This window comes from Artemia sp. Qi Xiang Cuo, chromosome 15 (assembly GCF_049724085.1).
Source record: "Artemia sp. Qi Xiang Cuo chromosome 15, ASM4972408v1, whole genome shotgun sequence".
NCBI lineage: Eukaryota > Metazoa > Arthropoda > Branchiopoda > Anostraca > Artemiidae > Artemia > Artemia sp. Qi Xiang Cuo.
This window is the reverse complement of record NC_142808.1, coordinates 34576511-34594708: the sequence shown is the minus strand read 5'-3', so window position 1 is coordinate 34594708 and position 18198 is coordinate 34576511. Positions and strand designations below refer to the sequence as shown.

At 36.3% G+C, this 18198-nt stretch overlaps 1 protein-coding gene across 2 annotated transcripts in view; it reads left to right on the top strand.

Moving 5' to 3' along the window:
- Positions 1-18198, top strand: part of unc80 (unc80, NALCN channel complex subunit) — a 380168-nt gene that overhangs the window by 78664 nt on the left and 283306 nt on the right. For both annotated transcript variants that reach the window (XM_089101793.1, XM_089101792.1), the window contains one exon: positions 7732-7888. In XM_089101793.1, coding sequence (XP_088957919.1) covers positions 7732-7888 — 157 coding nt within the window. The remainder of the gene's footprint in view (positions 1-7731; positions 7889-18198) is intronic.

The following is an 18198-nucleotide window of genomic DNA, read 5'->3' as shown; positions in this document are numbered from 1 at the left end:
AAACAATAAAGAGTTTGTTACTTACTTAGAATTATGTCATAACTTCTTGAACGAAATGTCTTTGTTTATCCAGCAGGTGAATTCAAGAAAGAACTTCCTACTTACTTACAATTTTTTCATAATTTCTTCAATGAAAATTTATGTATTGTGCATCCAAAAGGTGACTTCAAGAAAGAGTTTGTTACTTACTTGCTTAAATTTTTTTTCATAGTTTCCTAAATGAAGTTTCTGCATTGTTTATCCTAGAGCTGACTTCAGGAAAGATTTTGTTACTTGCTTACAGTAGAACTATTATAAAGAACAAGGACGGGTTAAGCTTAAAGAAATTTATTGCTTAAATTTATTAACAGATTTTTTTTTTAGAAAAAAAAACAACAACAAATGTTTAAAAATAAATAGTACTCATACTTCACTCTTAAACATCCAGAAACGATGGTCCTATGATATAGAATAGTTTTTAACATGTCTTATGGATTTATCACGATCAGGTATGTTCTTAGGTATCCACTGTGTGAAGAACCTAACCTCGTCTTCAGGACGGTGATAACCCCCTTCAAATTTAGGACACTTAAACTCTTCTAGATTGAAAAGTGGAAGCCTAGGGTTAAACTTTTGAATTAAAACTTTATCTGTAGGTATATTGCCCTTTGCGTAGAGTGCTTCAACTCCGAAAAAGCTGCAAATTTCACTGACTTCCTCCTGAACATTTCTCAGTTCCGGACCAGTATAATTAAGTGGTGTACACAATCGATCATAGAATCCCAGTCTGTTTATATAACATAATGTAGTACTCCACAAGCTTTTATCATACTCAAACAGATTAGTTCACTAACCAATGATAACAGTCAATTTCTTCGAAATCCATAGACAATAATAAAAAAGCACATTCGAATATAACACCACAAGATGATTTTTTCAAACAGATAAATTCGGTGTCATACAGTCCTATCATCTTGGAGGCTATTAATGTAGTTGTTAATTAGAGAAATATTTCATCAAACAATTATAGCTTCGTTAAAGACTGAATTTAGTTATTAAAAGGGAGAGAATTTCTTGAACCATCTGAATACCTTGTTGGGGGGAGTCATAAGACACGTGTAAGTCCTTGCGGGGAGGAGTAAATGAACCCTCGGTAACTGATAAATTCTGTGTCATACTTTCCTATCATATTGGAAGTTATTAATTTAGTTGTTAAGTAGAAAAATACTTCTTCAAACTTTTATATCTTCGCTCAAGGTTGAATGGAGTTATAGCTAGGGGGATGAGTCCTAAAACCATCTGAATTCATTGGAGGGAGGAGTCATAAAACCCTCCAGAAACCTAACACCCATGAACATCTAAAAAACTATGTCTGAAAACCCAAACAGCTAATTAAATATTCTAATTCATGATTTCAGGCACGTAAGGCTCAATAGTAACCGAAACTCTAAAAAATGGAATATTGATACCAATAGATACAACAAAAATGTTCCTTTAGTAGCTACGCAATATTCTGTGTCATACAGTCCCATCATCTTGGAAGTTATTAATGTAGTTGTTAAGTAGAAAAATACTTCATCAAACTTTTATATCTTCGCTCAAGGTTGAATGGAGATATATCTAGGGGGATGAGTCCTAAAACCATCTGAATTCATTGGAGGGAGGAGTCATAAAACCCTCCGGGAACCTAACACCCATGAACATCTAAAAAATTATGTCTGAAAACCCAAACAGCTAATTAAACATTCTAATTCATGATTTCAGGCACGTAAGGCTCAATAGTAACCGAAACTCTAAAAAACGGAATATTGATACCAATAGATACAACAAAATGTTCCTTTAGTAGCTACGCAATTAGGCTAAAAATGTCATATCCCAAATCATAGGTTTCAGACAACACACACCAACGAAAGACTAAGAAATCTAGCTCAGAAAAGTCAAAAATAGCAAACCACTCGTCCCAAATCATAAGTTTCAGACAACACACACCTATGAAAGGCTAAGAAATCCAGCTTCTTAGTTCAACTATCAAACTACACATCCCAAATCATAATTTTCTGACAACACACACCTATGAAAGGGTAAGAAATCCAGCTCAGGAAAGTCAAAAATAGCAAACCACCCATCCCAAATCATAGATTTCAGATCACACATACCTATGAAAGACTAAGAAATCCAACTCCGAAAAGCCAAAAATAGCAACCCATACACCCCAAAACATAAGTTTCAGACAACATTCACCTACGAAAGACGGGAGCTCGGGGAGGGTCTTTGAGGGTCTGAGGGGTCCCTTGAGGGCTGGGTGGTCCTTTGGGAGCTTGGGGGACCTTTGAGGACCGGTGGCTTCCTTCCGGGTTGGGGTAGGGGGATCGGAAGCCTTTGGGGTTGGGGTAGGAGACCTCACAACACTGTTCAAATGGAACTTGTGTATTATAACGACCACAGAATTTCACCCTCAAATCCTCTTCTAAAATCATCTTTTAAATCATCTTTTAAAATGACTAACTGTTTCACCGAAATAATTCCCTAAAATAATAGTTTGTTCTGAAAAGATATAATAAAGCCTTAAAAAGTATTATAATGGGGGCTCAGGAGCCATTGGGGCGCCGGGGGCCCTTTGGGAGCCCTGATAACCTTTGAAGACGGGGGGCTTCCTTGGGGGTTGGGGTGAGGGGATCGGAGACATTTGGGGTTGTGGTAGGGGACCTCACAACACTGTTCAAATGGAACTTGTGTATTATAACGACCATCGAGTTTCACCCTCAAATCCTATTCTAAAATCATCTATTAAATCATCTTTTAAAATGTCTCTAAGTGTTTCACCGAAATAAGTCCCTAAAATAATAATTTGTTCTGAAAAGATATAATAAAGCCTTAAAAAGTATTATAATGGGGGCTCAGGAGCCATTGGGACGCCGGGGGCCCTTTGGGAGCCCAGAGAACCTTTGAGGACCGGGGGGCTTCCTTCGGGATTGGGGTAGGGGGATCGGACTCCCTTTGGGGTTGTGGTAGGGGACCTCACAACACTGTTCAAATGGAAGTTGTGCATTATAACGACCACCGAGTTTCACCCTCAAATCCTCTTCTAAAATCATCTATTAAATCATCTTTTAAAATGTCTCTAACTGTTTCACCGAAATAATTCCCTAAAATAATAATTTTTTCTGAAAAGATATAATAAAGCCTTAAATGGTTTTTTAATGGGGGACTCAGGATCCTTTGGGGCGCCGGGGGGGCCCTTTGAGAGCCCAGATACCCTTTGTGGACCGGGGGCTTCCTTCGGGGTTGGGGTTGGGGGATCGGAACCCTTTGGGGTTGGGGTAGGAGACCTCAAAACACTGTTCAAATGGAACTTGTGTATTATAACGACCAGAGAGTTTCACCCTCAAATCCTCTTGTAAAATCATCTTTTAAATCATCTTTTAAAATGACTCTAACTGTTTCACCGAAATAATTCCCTAAAAAAATAATTTGTTCTGAAAAGATATAATAACTCCTTAAAAAGTTTTATATTGGGGGCTCAGGAACCTTTGGGGCGCGGGTGGCCGTTTGGGAGCTTGGGAGACCTTTGAGGACCGGTGGGTTTCTTCGGGGTTGGGGTGGGGGGATCGGAGCCCTTTGGGGTTGTGATAGGGGACCTCACAACACTGTTCAAATGGAACTTGTGTATTATAACGACCATCGAGTTTCACCCTCAAATCCTCTTCTAAAATCATTTTTTAAATCATCTTTTAAAATTTCTCTAATTGTTCCACCGAAATAATTCCCTAAAATAACAATTTGTTCTGAAAATATATAATAAAGCCTTAAAAGTAATATAACGGGGGCTCAGGAGCCATTGGGACGCCGGAGGCCGTTTGGGAACCCAGAGAACCTTTGAGGGTCACCTCTACTCTAGGGGGTGGCCAGAGCATCATAGAGAGGTGATTAATAGCTCATTCGAAAGGGAATTAAGTTTGTAGGTGCCCTTTATAAGTGACAAAAAGGATTAGAGGGCAAATGCCCCCCCCCTCCCTACAGGCCCCCTCCCCCATAACTAGTCCTATAAAACTTTTGAGATAGCCATTTTGTTTAACATAGTTCAATGGTCCAATATATATGGTCGGTCTTGATGATGATATGGCCTCCTTAGTCCCTAGGGAAGGGCTGTATGTGGTATCGGGCGTATCGATATTGTGTGTATTGGTATCGTGCGTATTGGTATCGCATGTATCGTATCGGGAATATCGGTATCCGATGTTGTTGTTTCTTTCAGTCATTTTCTAGGCTTATTTTTTAAAGCATGTCCCCGCAAGGTATCATGGTTGCAGCGGTAGCTGCAACCTAGTAAAGAGCGAAGCACAGCCCATAGTAACCAAAGATAAAAAACACGTTTTTGAAAAAAAAAACTGCCTAGTGAAAACAAAATTCCCATCTGACACTGACTCAGGAACGTTAACTATTATTTTGGCTCGTCTTAAAAGTAAAAGTTTATTGCGAAAAGAATTATATGGTGATTTCGAAAATAGCCTCACACCCCTCGAAAATGGCGTCAGATCAAAATGATAAGTGTACCATTGGAATCAACATATAGCGCTAGTTTTGTATAATCCTAAAAGCATAGGGAAACATAATTAGTTGGTTTATTTGTACTAGTTTTATTAATATATGTTAGATAGGCTGTGAAGTAATAATTTTTGTTCGTTTTAAGTTTCAACTTTGCTCTTTACTTCCCTCGGAAAAAACTTACTTCCCTTGTTTTTTTTTAAATTAATTTGCACACACAGTGGTGGAACAGCCACTTTTAATTTCTCATTTATTCTAGAATGTTTCTCAACAGCAGCTGCTGTATTTGAATCCAAGAACTTAGAATATATAGATCTACTAAAATTCATCAAATAAATTTTGGTAGCTCCTAGCTATTTTTTTTAACTGCAATTCACTGACTAGGTGTTACGGTGGTATAACCTTATTTTTATTGGGCACTTTATGGCCAATTCGTAAGTGATTCATCTGATGAAAAAAACTTGTCTTCTAATGTAAAGTTGGAAGAACGGTTTTATTTGTACTGCAATAATGGTCTGGAATAATGGTCTGGAATGCACTGGAATAATGGTCAAAATCTGATAGACTCGTAGCAGTTTAGAAATTAGTCTTGGATTTATAATTCTTCAAGCGCGTTGTCCATTTTCGTACCCTGGCTTGAAGCTAGGTTCAGTTTTGTTAGATTTTGTGTTTTAAAATTAAATAAAAAAACAAGTTTTTTTTAACTGAAAGTAAGGGGCGACATTAAAACTTAAAACGAACAGAAATTATTCCGTATATGAAAGGGGTTGTTCCTCCTCAACGCCTCGCTCTTTACGCTAAAGTTTTTTATTGTTTTAAAGAATAAAGTTGTAAGACAGAGTCAAACTTTAGCGTAAAGAGCGAGGCGTTGAGGAGGAACAACCCCTTTCATCTACGGAATAATTTCTGTTCGTTATAAGTTTTAATATCGCTCCTTACTTTCAGTTAAAAAAACATGTTTTGTCTTGAATTAATGCAGCTTTGATTTTGGCTCAACGTACATGAATAATTAAAGCGAAATTTGCATATCACTTTTCCGTTTTTTTGGCTAAATGGCTTTCTCGAAATTTTGTTCTGACGTATAACTAACGAATTAACTTTCGTAACGAACTTCTATATTTGTATGTTTTTATTATGTTATTAGGGAGTTCCTAGTAAATACCTCACTCTTTCCGCTAAAGTTCTAATTTTGTTAGAATCACAAACCCCTTAATCACAATGGCCGGTTAATTAGAATAGTTAGCTCTTTTGAAAGTACTAATAAAAACTTAAGCTTAAAGAGTGAGGTATTGACTAGGGTAGAACCCCCTCATATACGTAATCATTTCTGTTCGCTTTAAGTTTTAATGTTGCTCCTTACTTTCAGTCGAAAAAAACTTGTTTTTTTATTTAATTTCTGATCGTTTTTTTTAATAATGCTGGGAAATCCGGCGCCCCCTTCATAGGAATGTCTCTTCCCCCAAGGAAACATCCTCCATGGAAAGATCCTCCACCGTAGCCCCAACTCCGACCCCGACCCTCCCACCCACCAGAAAAAATTCCTCCTGAAAACGCCTGTATACTTCCCAATAACCAAAACTTATATATTTAAACAATGGGCAAAGTTTATAACTTGCAGCCCTTCCCCCAGGATCTTTGGCAGATTAAGTCATCCTCAAAGACATATAGATTAGATTTTCGACTATGCTGAACAAAATGGCTATCTCAAAATTTTGATTGGGTGAATTTGGGAAAAGATGAGCTTGGGAGGGGGCCAAGTTGCCCTCCAATTTTTTGGTCACTTAAAAAGGGAACTAGAACTTTTAATTTCCGTTCGAATGAGCCCTCTCAAGATATTATAGGACTACTGGGTCGATACGATCACCCCTGGGAAAAAAAAAATAATAATAAATAAACACGCATCCGTGATCTTACTTCTGGCAAAAAATACAAAATTCCACATTTTTGCAGATAGGAGCTCGAAAGTTCTAAAGCAGGCTTCTTGGATATGCTGAATCTGATGGTGTGATTTTCATTAACGTTCTATGACTTTTAGGGGTTGTTTCCCCCTTTTTTTGAAAATAATGCAAATTTTTTCAGGCGCGTAAATTTGGACGGGTAAAACTAAACTTCATGAAACTTAAATATTTGAAATCAGCATAAGAATTTGATTCTTTTGATATATCTATTTGTATCAATATTCCGTTTTTTAGAGTTTCGGTTACTATTGAGCCGGGTCGCTCCTTGCTTACAGTTGGTTACCACGAACTGTTTAAAACTCGATACAAAACAAACAGCTTTTTTTCCCAGGGGTCATCGTATTGATCCAGTAGCCCTAGAATATCGTGAGAGGGTTCTTTTGGATGTAAATTAAAAGTTCTAGTGTCCTTCTTAAGTGACCGAAAAAATTGGAGAGCAACTTGGCCCCATCCCAAACTTATTTTTTCCCAAAGTGACCTAATCAAAATTTTTATATAGCCATGTTTTTCAGCATAATCGAAAATCTAATAAATATGTCTTTGAGGTTGACTTAGTCCCCCATATTTTCCCGAGGGAAGGGCTGCAAGTTATGAACTTTGCCCTTTGTTTACATATAGCATTGGTTATTGGGAAGTATACAGACGTTTTCAGGACGGATTTTTTTGGGGGGGGGTGGGGTCAGAGGAGGGTTTACGTGATAGGATCTTTCCATGAAGTATGTTTCCTTGGGGGAAGGGACATTTCTATGAAGGGGGCGCCGGATTTCCCAGCATTATTTAAAAACGATTTGAAATTAAATAAAACAGTAAGTTTTTTCAACTGAAAGTAAGGAGCAACAATAAAACTTAAAACGATAGAAATTATTACGTATATAAGGGTGTTCGTTCCCTAGTCAATACCTCGCTCTTTACGCTAAACTTTTTTTTTGTACTTTCAAAAGAGGTATCTATTCCAATTAAACAGCCTTTGTGATTCAGGGATTTGTGATTCGAACAAAATTTGAACTTTAGCGTAACGAGCGAGGTATTGACTAGAGGGCATACCCCCTCATATACGTACTAATTTCTGTTCGTTTTCAGTTTTAATGTTGCTCCTTACTTTCAGTTGAAAAATTTGTTTTTTTTATTTAATCTCTCGGTTAGGTAACAGAAAACTCATTTTAAATTAAGAAAAAATGGTTTAAAAAGTGCTAATGGTACTAGCACTTTTAGGAAAGAAACTTTAGTACTAATGGTAGCTTCTTTTTAGGAAAGAAATAAGTCTTCAAAACGTGGGAACAGCGGCTTCAAAGTTATTATATACACTTCATTGGGCATTATTGGATGCTGGAGAAGAGTGTGCTGAAACGGATAAATATGGCAAAACGAAGAGAGAAGCCCTTGTATTTCCAGTTGCAACCTTAGAGGTAAGAGAAACAAATTGTCAAATATATTTTTTGAAGATACTTTTTTTTACAATTGAATAAACAAACAATCAGATTAATCAAACAGTTCGTGGTAACAAACTGTAAGTAAGGAGTAACCTGGCTCAATAGTAACCGAAACTAGACCCCGGTGCCACGCCGGCGGATCTACCGAACGCCACCAACGAGAGGCCCAGTCGACTGCCGGTAAAGTGTCACTACGCCACCGGCACGCTGCAGGCGCGCCTTCGCCGGTAGAGGCGGCGGCGTTCGGCTGACTTTAAATTAATTTTGCGGCAATTCTTTATTGCGTCAACCGCAAAGTCGGAGCTTTTCTTTCTCCTGTGGTTTAGTGTTTCGATTTTCCATATTAGAAATCAAGCTGGGTTTGCACTATCCCCGAATTTTCGGGTATTTCCCCAAAAATCTCTGCGTCACCCCGAAAAAAAAATTTGGTTCCCCGAAAATCACGCAATTACGGTGCCACCCATAGCGATTTATCACCAGTGACTTTCCCTACCAAATATTACTTTGCATACCATAATTCTTCACTACTCTCTTGTTCGTTAATTTTTGTCTCTTTTGTTACTTTGCATAGAAACCAGACAGATGCAATATGCAATTACAAATATTGCAGTATAAACAGTTCTTCATATGCTGACAAAAAAAGTATCGTCTTTATGAAATGAGTTTAAATCATTTCGAATGCAGTTTCCCAATTGCTATTTCTTACATCATTCATAGTCAAGGATTTTATTTTCACGTTGAATAGAATTATAGAACGCATTCACTACTATACAGCTTCAGCCTTCAGCTGGGATTTTGGAATTGATAGCCGACAGATTGTTTCTACAGCTGAACTGTAAGTTTGCAGAATTTTTTTCTTTTGCTGTTGTAGATAAGGTTTTCTTAATGTTTAATACTCAATTGTTGAAAGCCTGATAGATTAAAGAAAATACAATCTTCTTTCTGAAACACTTAACCTCCCCCCCCCCAAAAAAAACCTTCTATTGAGACACAGTGAAGCTATAGACTAAGCTATGTACAAGGTTGGGAAATTAAAGATTAAAACGGAACTCACCCCCAAAATATGATTCATAAGAAAATTGTAAATTATTGCCTATAGGGGGAAGATAGGGGGCTATCAATTTTAAATGATAATACCTCATTTTTTTTGTTGAAAGCAGGGATGCCAAAAAGATAATTATTTTTTTCATTTAAAGTGGAGTCGAAAGAAAATAATATCAAATTCCCTGGGAAACCATTGAAATATTTTGATAGACCGAGGGCCCCCCATTGAGACTTGTTCATTTTCTTTGATATTTTACAATTTCTCTTAGGCTACTGGCCTAATTTAGCTTTTGTGTGTGCTCCATTTTAATTAGATTCTTTGGGTCTTATTGAATGCCACGGCGAATCTATGACTCGGTTTTCCAATAATTTGAGGTATGTTTGAATAATTTTGACATTTTTGTTGTTGTCTTTTTACCCCTTTACTCATACCCTAATTTTTTTTCAAGTAACACTAAGCTGTTTAACGTTATTTTGCGTGTTTGTTTGAACCATATAGTGACCTAGTTAATTATTAAGTAATTTTTTTTTAATGTAAAACTGAGGCGGTATCCTATCGAGGTGGTATCCAGGGGGGGGGGTAGAGAGGTATTATATTTAAATGATAATATCTTGAAATTTTTTTTATTGAAAGCAGGGATACCAAAAAGTTATTTTTTTTTATTTAAAGCAGAGACGGTATCCTATCAAGATGGTATCCAGAGAAGGGGGGGGGGGTATAGAGAGTTATTATATTTAGGTGATAGTACCTTGATTTTTTTTTTTGAAAGTAGGGTTTCCAAAAAGTTGAAAAGTTGACAAAAATTAACAAGATTTTCGTGAATTTTACTTGATATAGCACTTGTATAGTTTCATCGGCCAAAGGGAAAGGGACACATGCGTCCAACCCGTTTTTTTCTTATTGATGAAACGAGTTTACTTTGAAAAAATTCATTCATAAGTACCAGGCAGATTCACACTTAAACGAATTGGTGTGACGAAAGCGATATCGACATCCCCACCTAACGTTGCGCTCGAGTGACAATGGAGCCCTTGGTCCAGTGCCCAAGTTACATTAAAAGGCCAGGTCATAATAAAAGCTTTCAATTTGGAAGGTTCAAGAAGGAGTCTTTGACAGTCTTATGACCTCAGGGTACTAGATGTTGCAACGTTCTTACGTATCTAACGTAAAATTTACGTATCGTTCTTACTGTACCATTGAAGTATTATTTGCAGTCATAGAAAAGATTTGCTCGTGGCGATAGAGATTTCTCCTATAGTGCCACTTATAGCGCTGGAGATTGTGTCAACTAGGCTAGCTCCGCTCTCGATTAATGAGAGAAAATTGAATATGTAGACATACCAATGTGGCTTCTTCTTTCTTGAGCTATCCGGAGATCAGATTCCTTCGGGAGCATTTACCTTGGAGACTGGCGAACTAATTACCTATTATCGGACTAGACTCAGACATATAAGAGAAACAAACACATATAAAAAGACAAAAGATTTATTTAACTTACATGCTTAGTTGTACAGCAACGGGTCACTTCAATGACAATAATGGTGACCGAAATTATCTGCGGTACTAATCGATTTAAGTCTGACTTCATATTAAAATTAAAAAACACATTTACCCCACTCCCAAACGCAGTTCTTTTTTCCTGTGCTGTAGGGACTGCCTGCCATTGGCTCACGTGGCCCAAGGACGCGAATCCTCGTCCAATAATCTCTTAAAGATATTTCAGATGATTCAGGAGTTCACACAGTTTTTTGCCTTTTAAAATTCCTTTTAAATGTTGTGCATTGAATTTTTTTTGCTACAATTTTCTTAGCTAAATTCGAACGACTAGCGCCGTTGTCTGACTGAAACTAGAAATGCAATTTCTCTTTTTGCTGATTAAGGACTTTTAATTTTTGCGACTAGATTTAGCTTAATTATAAGGAATCGGAATTATCTTTAGAAAGGAACTTATTTTGGTATTTTAAATGCATCACATCTTACTCATGGTACATATCACCCTTCCCATGACATAATGACGCCCCATCATTAGTTACTGCCCATTAGGAGTTTCAAAAATTTTCAATTATTTTTCTTATTTTATTCTACACCCCTATCTAAAATTCATCTACCGGACTAAGATTATTTTTGGTTCTAGGTTAGCTACTATACTAAAGATTTTTTTTTTCTATATCTAACACTGATTATTTTACTTTTCCAATAAGGTTGGGACTATTCTACTCTTACATTAGTTTTTTTTTGATTTTGCTGTCTATATGACGTACTACATACTACCTACGCAACGTTAAATGAATAACACAATAATATTACACCTAATTCTACTTGTGGTACATACATGAATGATTTATAATATACAATATTTGGTTCAACATATTCACAGATGATACTAAAACAGTTTCACTATTGAGATTTTTGCATTGTCAAGGCTATCAGGAAGTAACTCATTTAGCTTTACATCTATTCATCACCTTTCGTGTCCTTAATGTACTACGCTCTTCTGTTGTAAATTACTGTCCTTCACTCCTTTTGTCCGTGGCAAAAATTTCGAAGCACTTACGTTATGGTTTCTTCATGGAACAGTTCGAGTCTAGTTGTCTTTAAATGGTAAGTTTTCCCTAATAGTCAACTGGGAAATGACCGTCAAATATCGTTCAAATGGTCAACTGGGAAATGCTTCTTTATACTCTAAATGTTGGTGTTTTTCTTCTCAGCATATCATTTTTTTAGGATTTTTGAGGCACATAGAGAATGTATTCTTGCGTAAAATTGTTCATTTGTGCCTTTTGAAACGGGTCGTCGTCATATTATGGTGACTCTTTTAATATAATGTCTCTAAATTCAACTTCGAACAGCCTCAAATATCATTTGACTTTAAATATCGTTTGTCTTGTACTTCTTGATGGTGTTCTCAGAGTTAAAGTTCAAGTTGTCTCTAATTTCAGATTCAAATATCTTCAAATGTCTTTAAGCATACTTCAACTTCGAATGTCGTTAAATATCGTCTGTCGTGTGCTGCTCGATGGTGTTCTCAGAGTTAAAGTTCAAATTGCTTTTAATTTCTGCTTCAAATATCTTCACATGTCTTTAAGTGTATTCTTACTTTAAATATCGTTTAATATCGTTTAGCTTCAAATATCATCGCTATACTGTCACATTATTATTGGGTCCATAGTGAGTATCGACAGCTATATATACGTATTTTTATCTTGTTCTGGCCGAGGGGTTTCTCAGCGTTTATGCGATTGTATATTTCTTTAAAGCACTTGATACTGAGGTTCAAGTATTGCGTTACCTGATATGTAATATGGTTCATGGTCGAAGAAACGACGATCGAAGGTAACTGTTGTTTTCGTAGACGAAGCTGGGATGGAAATTGCCTGAAGTTATGGTGAGTACTCTTCGCTGGTTGAGATATGATGAAAATAGATGCTACTGGGTCGTATCTGTACTGGGCAGCTTATTGTAATACTCAATGACCAAAGTGTCCATTTACTTTCCTGTAATAAAGACAACGCGGCATAATCACATTTTCTCTGAATTAAGGATTAATAACCAAATTATATCAAATTCATTTAATTTATGTCTAGTCGCAGGTAATTGATACAAATGATTATTTATTGCTGTTATAAAAACTGGAAATCCGCCACGTTCATGACTTCAAATTATTTTGTGTGCCTACCATCGCGATATTAGCTGCACATACTTTCAAAAACAGTATTAAGTTATTGTTAAAATTTTACAATATTTTTCTTGAAAGCGCAGTACTAACACGTAAGAGACAGATAAGAAACGCATGTGCGGAGTCATAACCACACGGTTTTACGCAAACGATACTACAATGAGGGGAAAAGACATAACAAGGACTAGTGGAGAACTCTATACCCACTCGTTTTTTGATGTCTTCCCTATTTCTTGGCTTAGACGTTCTTATGGGGCTCCGGGTTTAACGTCAGAAATGCAGAGGTTCTTAGTCTCAGTATTTTTTCGTAACTACAAGTCCACATTGGTGCAACGTGTTCACCTTTCGAATAAGGTTATTATGTGCAGGATTTCAAGCCTGCCTCCTTAGATTCCAGTTAATGCTTGACAAAGAATATAAGCATAATGAAGAACTGAAATCGATATATTTTTAGAAGGCTATTGTTTGAGCAAATCCTTCAGCAGTAAATAAATAAATAATATATTAAAGTCTTATTAGAATCCGTTAAGCGTGAAACACCTTCACATTAATAGGAAATTCCGTGTGGGTTTTACTTAGTCGCCATTGAACATTCACAGGGTTTCAATCCATATATTTACCTGATTAAATGGGTTTAAAATTTTACGTATTATTATTGAGATATAATTTCACATCCACAGTGAAATTATACCTATAAACGTACCAATAGGTTGTTTGATTATAGGTACAAATTGTTGGCTATTGGTACATATATTGCTAGAGTAAGAAACATTATAGTTCTCGAGTAATCAACACATGAATAAGCAAACTAGTGGCACATAATTATACTTGTAGGCCTAAAATAATTATAATCTGCACTAAGATAAAATATTTCATATAATTAGACGCTTCTATACTGATAATTTCTTTTTTTTTTTTAATATCCATCTTGGTTAGGACATGGGTCGATTTTTCATAGAAAATCTGAGGGGAACCTGAGTTAGCATAGGTAAGATATAACGTGACTGACTTGCGAGAATATGTCACAGAAATTAGAGCACAAGATATGTCAGAGATAAACCAATGAAATTAAAGAACATTTTTGTCACAGAACTATAGAACAGTGATCTCTCTGTTATTGTATACGTCATAGATATAAACTAATGAAATTAAATTTTTTTCGCCAAGGAGCTGAAGACATAAATGCCTTTGTTTCTCTTTGAAACTAATGTTTAACACAGCTGTAGGACAGCATACGTCATAGATATAATATAATGAAATTAAAACGCTTTTTTTTTTCTCGGAGCTATAAGAAAGTAAACTCTCTGTTTCTTTATCAAAGCATTCTGATTCAAAAGCTAAAACTTAACGAGTTCGCTGAAATTTCTATTCACCCTTTAAGTATTGTTTTGACTGGCCCGGATTGGCATAAAAATACTAATTCCTTATACTTTAAGGACTGAGAAATATTCCTTCCTACGTTCATTAACACACACACAAAACTTAAAAAACAATCATGGGCCTTGACGTCCTCCACGGGCGTCCCACAAGACATCGTCCAACGCGAGTTGTCGTTTTCAGTAGACCACTAGCTTCCTACCGGTGATTTTATGTGATCGTCAACGGGTTGACCTCCCTCGTATTATTTTTTTTTTTTTTCATTAATATTTAATTGGTTAAATTTACTTGCACACTGTCTAATTTATTAGGGTTTGAATTTATTTCAAAGATTAATATATTTGAAATTTGCATTTTCATTAATTATGGATATTTCCATCTCTTGGGTTTTTTGACAGTTCTACCTGACTGTGTCGTGATTTTATCCGCTGTTTATTGCGGTTTTTTCTGTTTCGGTCTGTATAACAAAATAGTGTCAAATTTTTTTTATTTTTTTTTCAAAAATTCATGCCCTTTTAATATCGTTTGTTTCCCGTGTGCGGCTGCTGAGGTCGGCCTTGATTTCCCTATTTCTTTAGCTACTATTTGGTTTCGATTCACCATCAGACTCTTCTGAACTGGTTTCCGACGAATCCGGATTAGGACTTTTAGAGGTGGCACTTTTTGAGGTGTCACCTCCTCTTCCTTCGTAAATTTCTACTCCTCTGGAAGTAGAAGGTTTATTCTCTCAGTCCTCGCCTTGAGTTCTCAACTCGGGGGATTCGAAAGATTCTTGAGAGCTTTAGGAGGACTCAATAGTTTATGCGGGGTTCCTCCAGTGTTTGAAGGCCATGTCTTCAGGGGGATGGGGATTTCTTTGCAATAGGGAGTCCCTCCGTAAAGTCCACATCCAGTCGTGTTTAGGTTTGACCTTGGACACCGTTATATCATGATATTGACCTTGCTGGTCATCCTTTGGAGTATTATTCCCGGGCAATGTACTTTGACTCGTTTTTATGGGAAAATTTATTAAATCCATAGCTTCTCGCAGGTTTGTTTTAGTTAAATCTTTGGGAGGAGTTTTCTTTACAGTAATACCGGGGGTTTCTACAGCTCTGTTTAATTCTTCCTGTAAGGACGGGGGCCTTTCTATTGGTGTTGCAGGGGAAACCATATCGTCTGGAAATATTTTGGGGGGACTTGGTGTCGAGAGTCTATCGGGGAAAAATTGGGTTTTTAGAGATATTGTATAATCTAAATCTCCCGTGCTCACCGATGAATAACTTTTTGGACTTTTTGGCGTTTTTATTTCATGAAAAAATCCTGGTATTATGGATTACTTCTTAGGAACAACTAGATTTTCCATTGCTAATAATTCTTCAAAGTTTTGTTCATCACTGTCATTTTCAAAATAACCTTGTTTAAAACTAAAGGGTTTTAGCTCTGCGAGTCTTGACCTAGGGGTCTCATTGTCCGAATCTGACGAATCAGTACAAGAGGGATGGGATATCCATCTCTCTGGAAATTTGGCTGTTTTTATTCTGCTAACATGCACCTTGTAAGTTTTTCCACTATCGGGGTTCTCCATTTTAAAGGTATATTCATTAACGTACTGTTTGACTATTCTGTACGGTCCAGAATACTTATTTGAAAGTTTTTTTCCTTCTGTTTTTGCCTCGTTCCTCCGATAAACGAAGTATCCTACTTTGAAATTTATATTCCCCTTAACTGTGGGTTGGTTTCTTAGCTCTTGGTTTATTTTACATTTTTCCAACTCTTGCCTAACTGTCTTATAAGTTTTCCTCATCCTATTTATGAATTCTTGTTTATAATCTTCTGAGTCTTTATAATATATCCGAGATTAAATAAAATCATAAAAAGGGATTCTAAAATATAGACCAAAAAGTAAATAAAATTGATTGTATCTTGTTGTTTAGGAATAAGCAGTGTTGATTAAGTTGGTTAAATAAGGTAAGAATTTATCCCAGTCGCTCCTATTGTCTTTAGTATAAATACTTAGAACGTTAGAAAATATTTTATGTCTGTTTTATATTTTTCCATTAGCTTTTGGATGGTACGGCGCTGTCACCAATTTCTATATATTAAGGAAACACATTAAATCTTTTGTTACTTTTGCAACAAAATTGCTCCCGTTGTCGCTAAAAATTTTATTAGGAATGCCAAATTGTAAAAATAATTTTGCTAATGCCTTACTTGTGGCATAAGCACCTTGATTTTTTAATGCTTTTGCAAAAGTAAATCCGGAGAAATGATATACAACCGAAAGAATACACGTATGGCCTCTGCTGGAAACAGGTAAGCCTCCATTTGTCCCGTACAGGTCAAATGAGAGAAAATCGAAGGGGTACTGTACTACTGGTACCCTTCCCAGTGGGGGATGCTGATACGCTTGGGGGATTTTTCTTATATTACATGCTTCACATGTACTTAAAAATTCTTTAAGTTTTATCAGTGCCGATTGTACGTAAAAGTATTGTTTTAACTTATGTAACGTTTTCATAACTCCTGAATGTCCACCTGGGTCCAAATGAAAATATTCAAATGCAGGCCCTATCACGTTTTGTTGTAATACAGGTATTATTGAGGTTTGGTTTCTATTTGTCTCAGAAGTCACAATTCTACACAGTATTTCTTCATCCAGGTCGTAGTAGAAATTATCTATCTCTTTTCGAATAGTTTTGAATTTATCCGGTAACGCCTCATCATTCACAAAATAGTCAGTTAGTGCTAAACACATTGCGTCCTTTTTGCTTTCTTTTTATATTTTCCAAAGACAAGGGACAACAGTTAATCTTATTCTCTTTTACTGAGTCTTTGACTTTGTTTTTCTTACATCTATGTTTAATTTTGGCATTTCTAGCGTTAACTTCATTTTTTTCATTTTCCGACGGACTATTTTCTGGATATCTACTCAAACAGTCACAAGCTGCGTTTTGTTTTCCCTTTAAATGTTCAAAATTATAATCTAGGTCTTGGATTTTCATAATCCATCTAGCTAGAATGCCCGTGGGGTTTTTAAATGTGCGCAGGTACTGCAAGCTTTTATGGTCTGATCATAGTATAAATTTTCTACCAATTAAATAATGCCTAAATTTGTCCAAGTGGTAGATAATAGATAACAATTCTAAGTTTGTGGCGGAATAGCTGCTTTCGCCCTTTGATAAAGTTTTACTTGAATAGCATATAACTTTTTCTATTTGTTTAGGTGTTCCCTGTAGAGGGTTAGGGTTTTCTACTGGGATTGTTTGCGAAAGGATAGCACATATGCCCTTTGAGCTAGCATCAGTGGTAACGATGAATTTTCCGTTTTCGAAATCAGGGAGTGATAAAATTGGTTCAGAAGTGAGCGCCTTTTTGAGTTGGTCTAGGGAATTTTGAGCTTCCTGGGACCAGGTAACACTATGTGAGTTTCCTGTGGTTAAGTCCGTGAGGGGTTTCGCAATTTGGGAATAATTGCGTACAAATTTTCTAAAGTAGCCAGTAAGTCATAAAATTCCCCTTAATTCTTTCATAGTTCTGGGGGGTTTGAGGTTTTCAACACATTTCATTTTATCAGGGTCTGGGGATATCTCTCCCTGGGTTACTACTACTCCTATAAATTTAATTTTGGATTGAAATAAATTTACTTTCTCAGTCCGGCATTTTAAATTGCCTTGCCTGAACTTCTCGAACACCTTAGCTAAAGCTGCCAAGTGTTGCTCAGTGTTTTCCCCTACGCATATAATATCATCAACAAAATGAATTATATTCCTTAATCCTCTCAACAGGTGCAATAGGGGTCTACATAGCGCGCTTGAACTTGTTTTTAGCCCAAATGGTACCCTTAAGTATTCATAAAATCCATATTCGGATGCTGAAAATGTAGTTTTATGGAATTCCTTTTCGGCCATTTTCACTTGGTGGTAGCCTTGGGTAAGGTCTAAAGAAGTAAAAATTTTGTTTTTGCTTTAAATTGAGTCAAGAATATCGTCTATTCTTGGTAGAGGAAATTTATCGCTAACTACTTGTTTGTTGAGAGCCCTATAATCTACTACGAGTCTAAGATCTCTATTCTTTTTTGGTACTAAGATTACTGGTGCACTATACGGACTTATACTTGGGCGTATAATCTCTTTCTTTTCTAATTCATGGATTTTATTTTTTAACAAGTCTTTGTGATTAGACGGCACACGATAAGGTTGTTTTGCT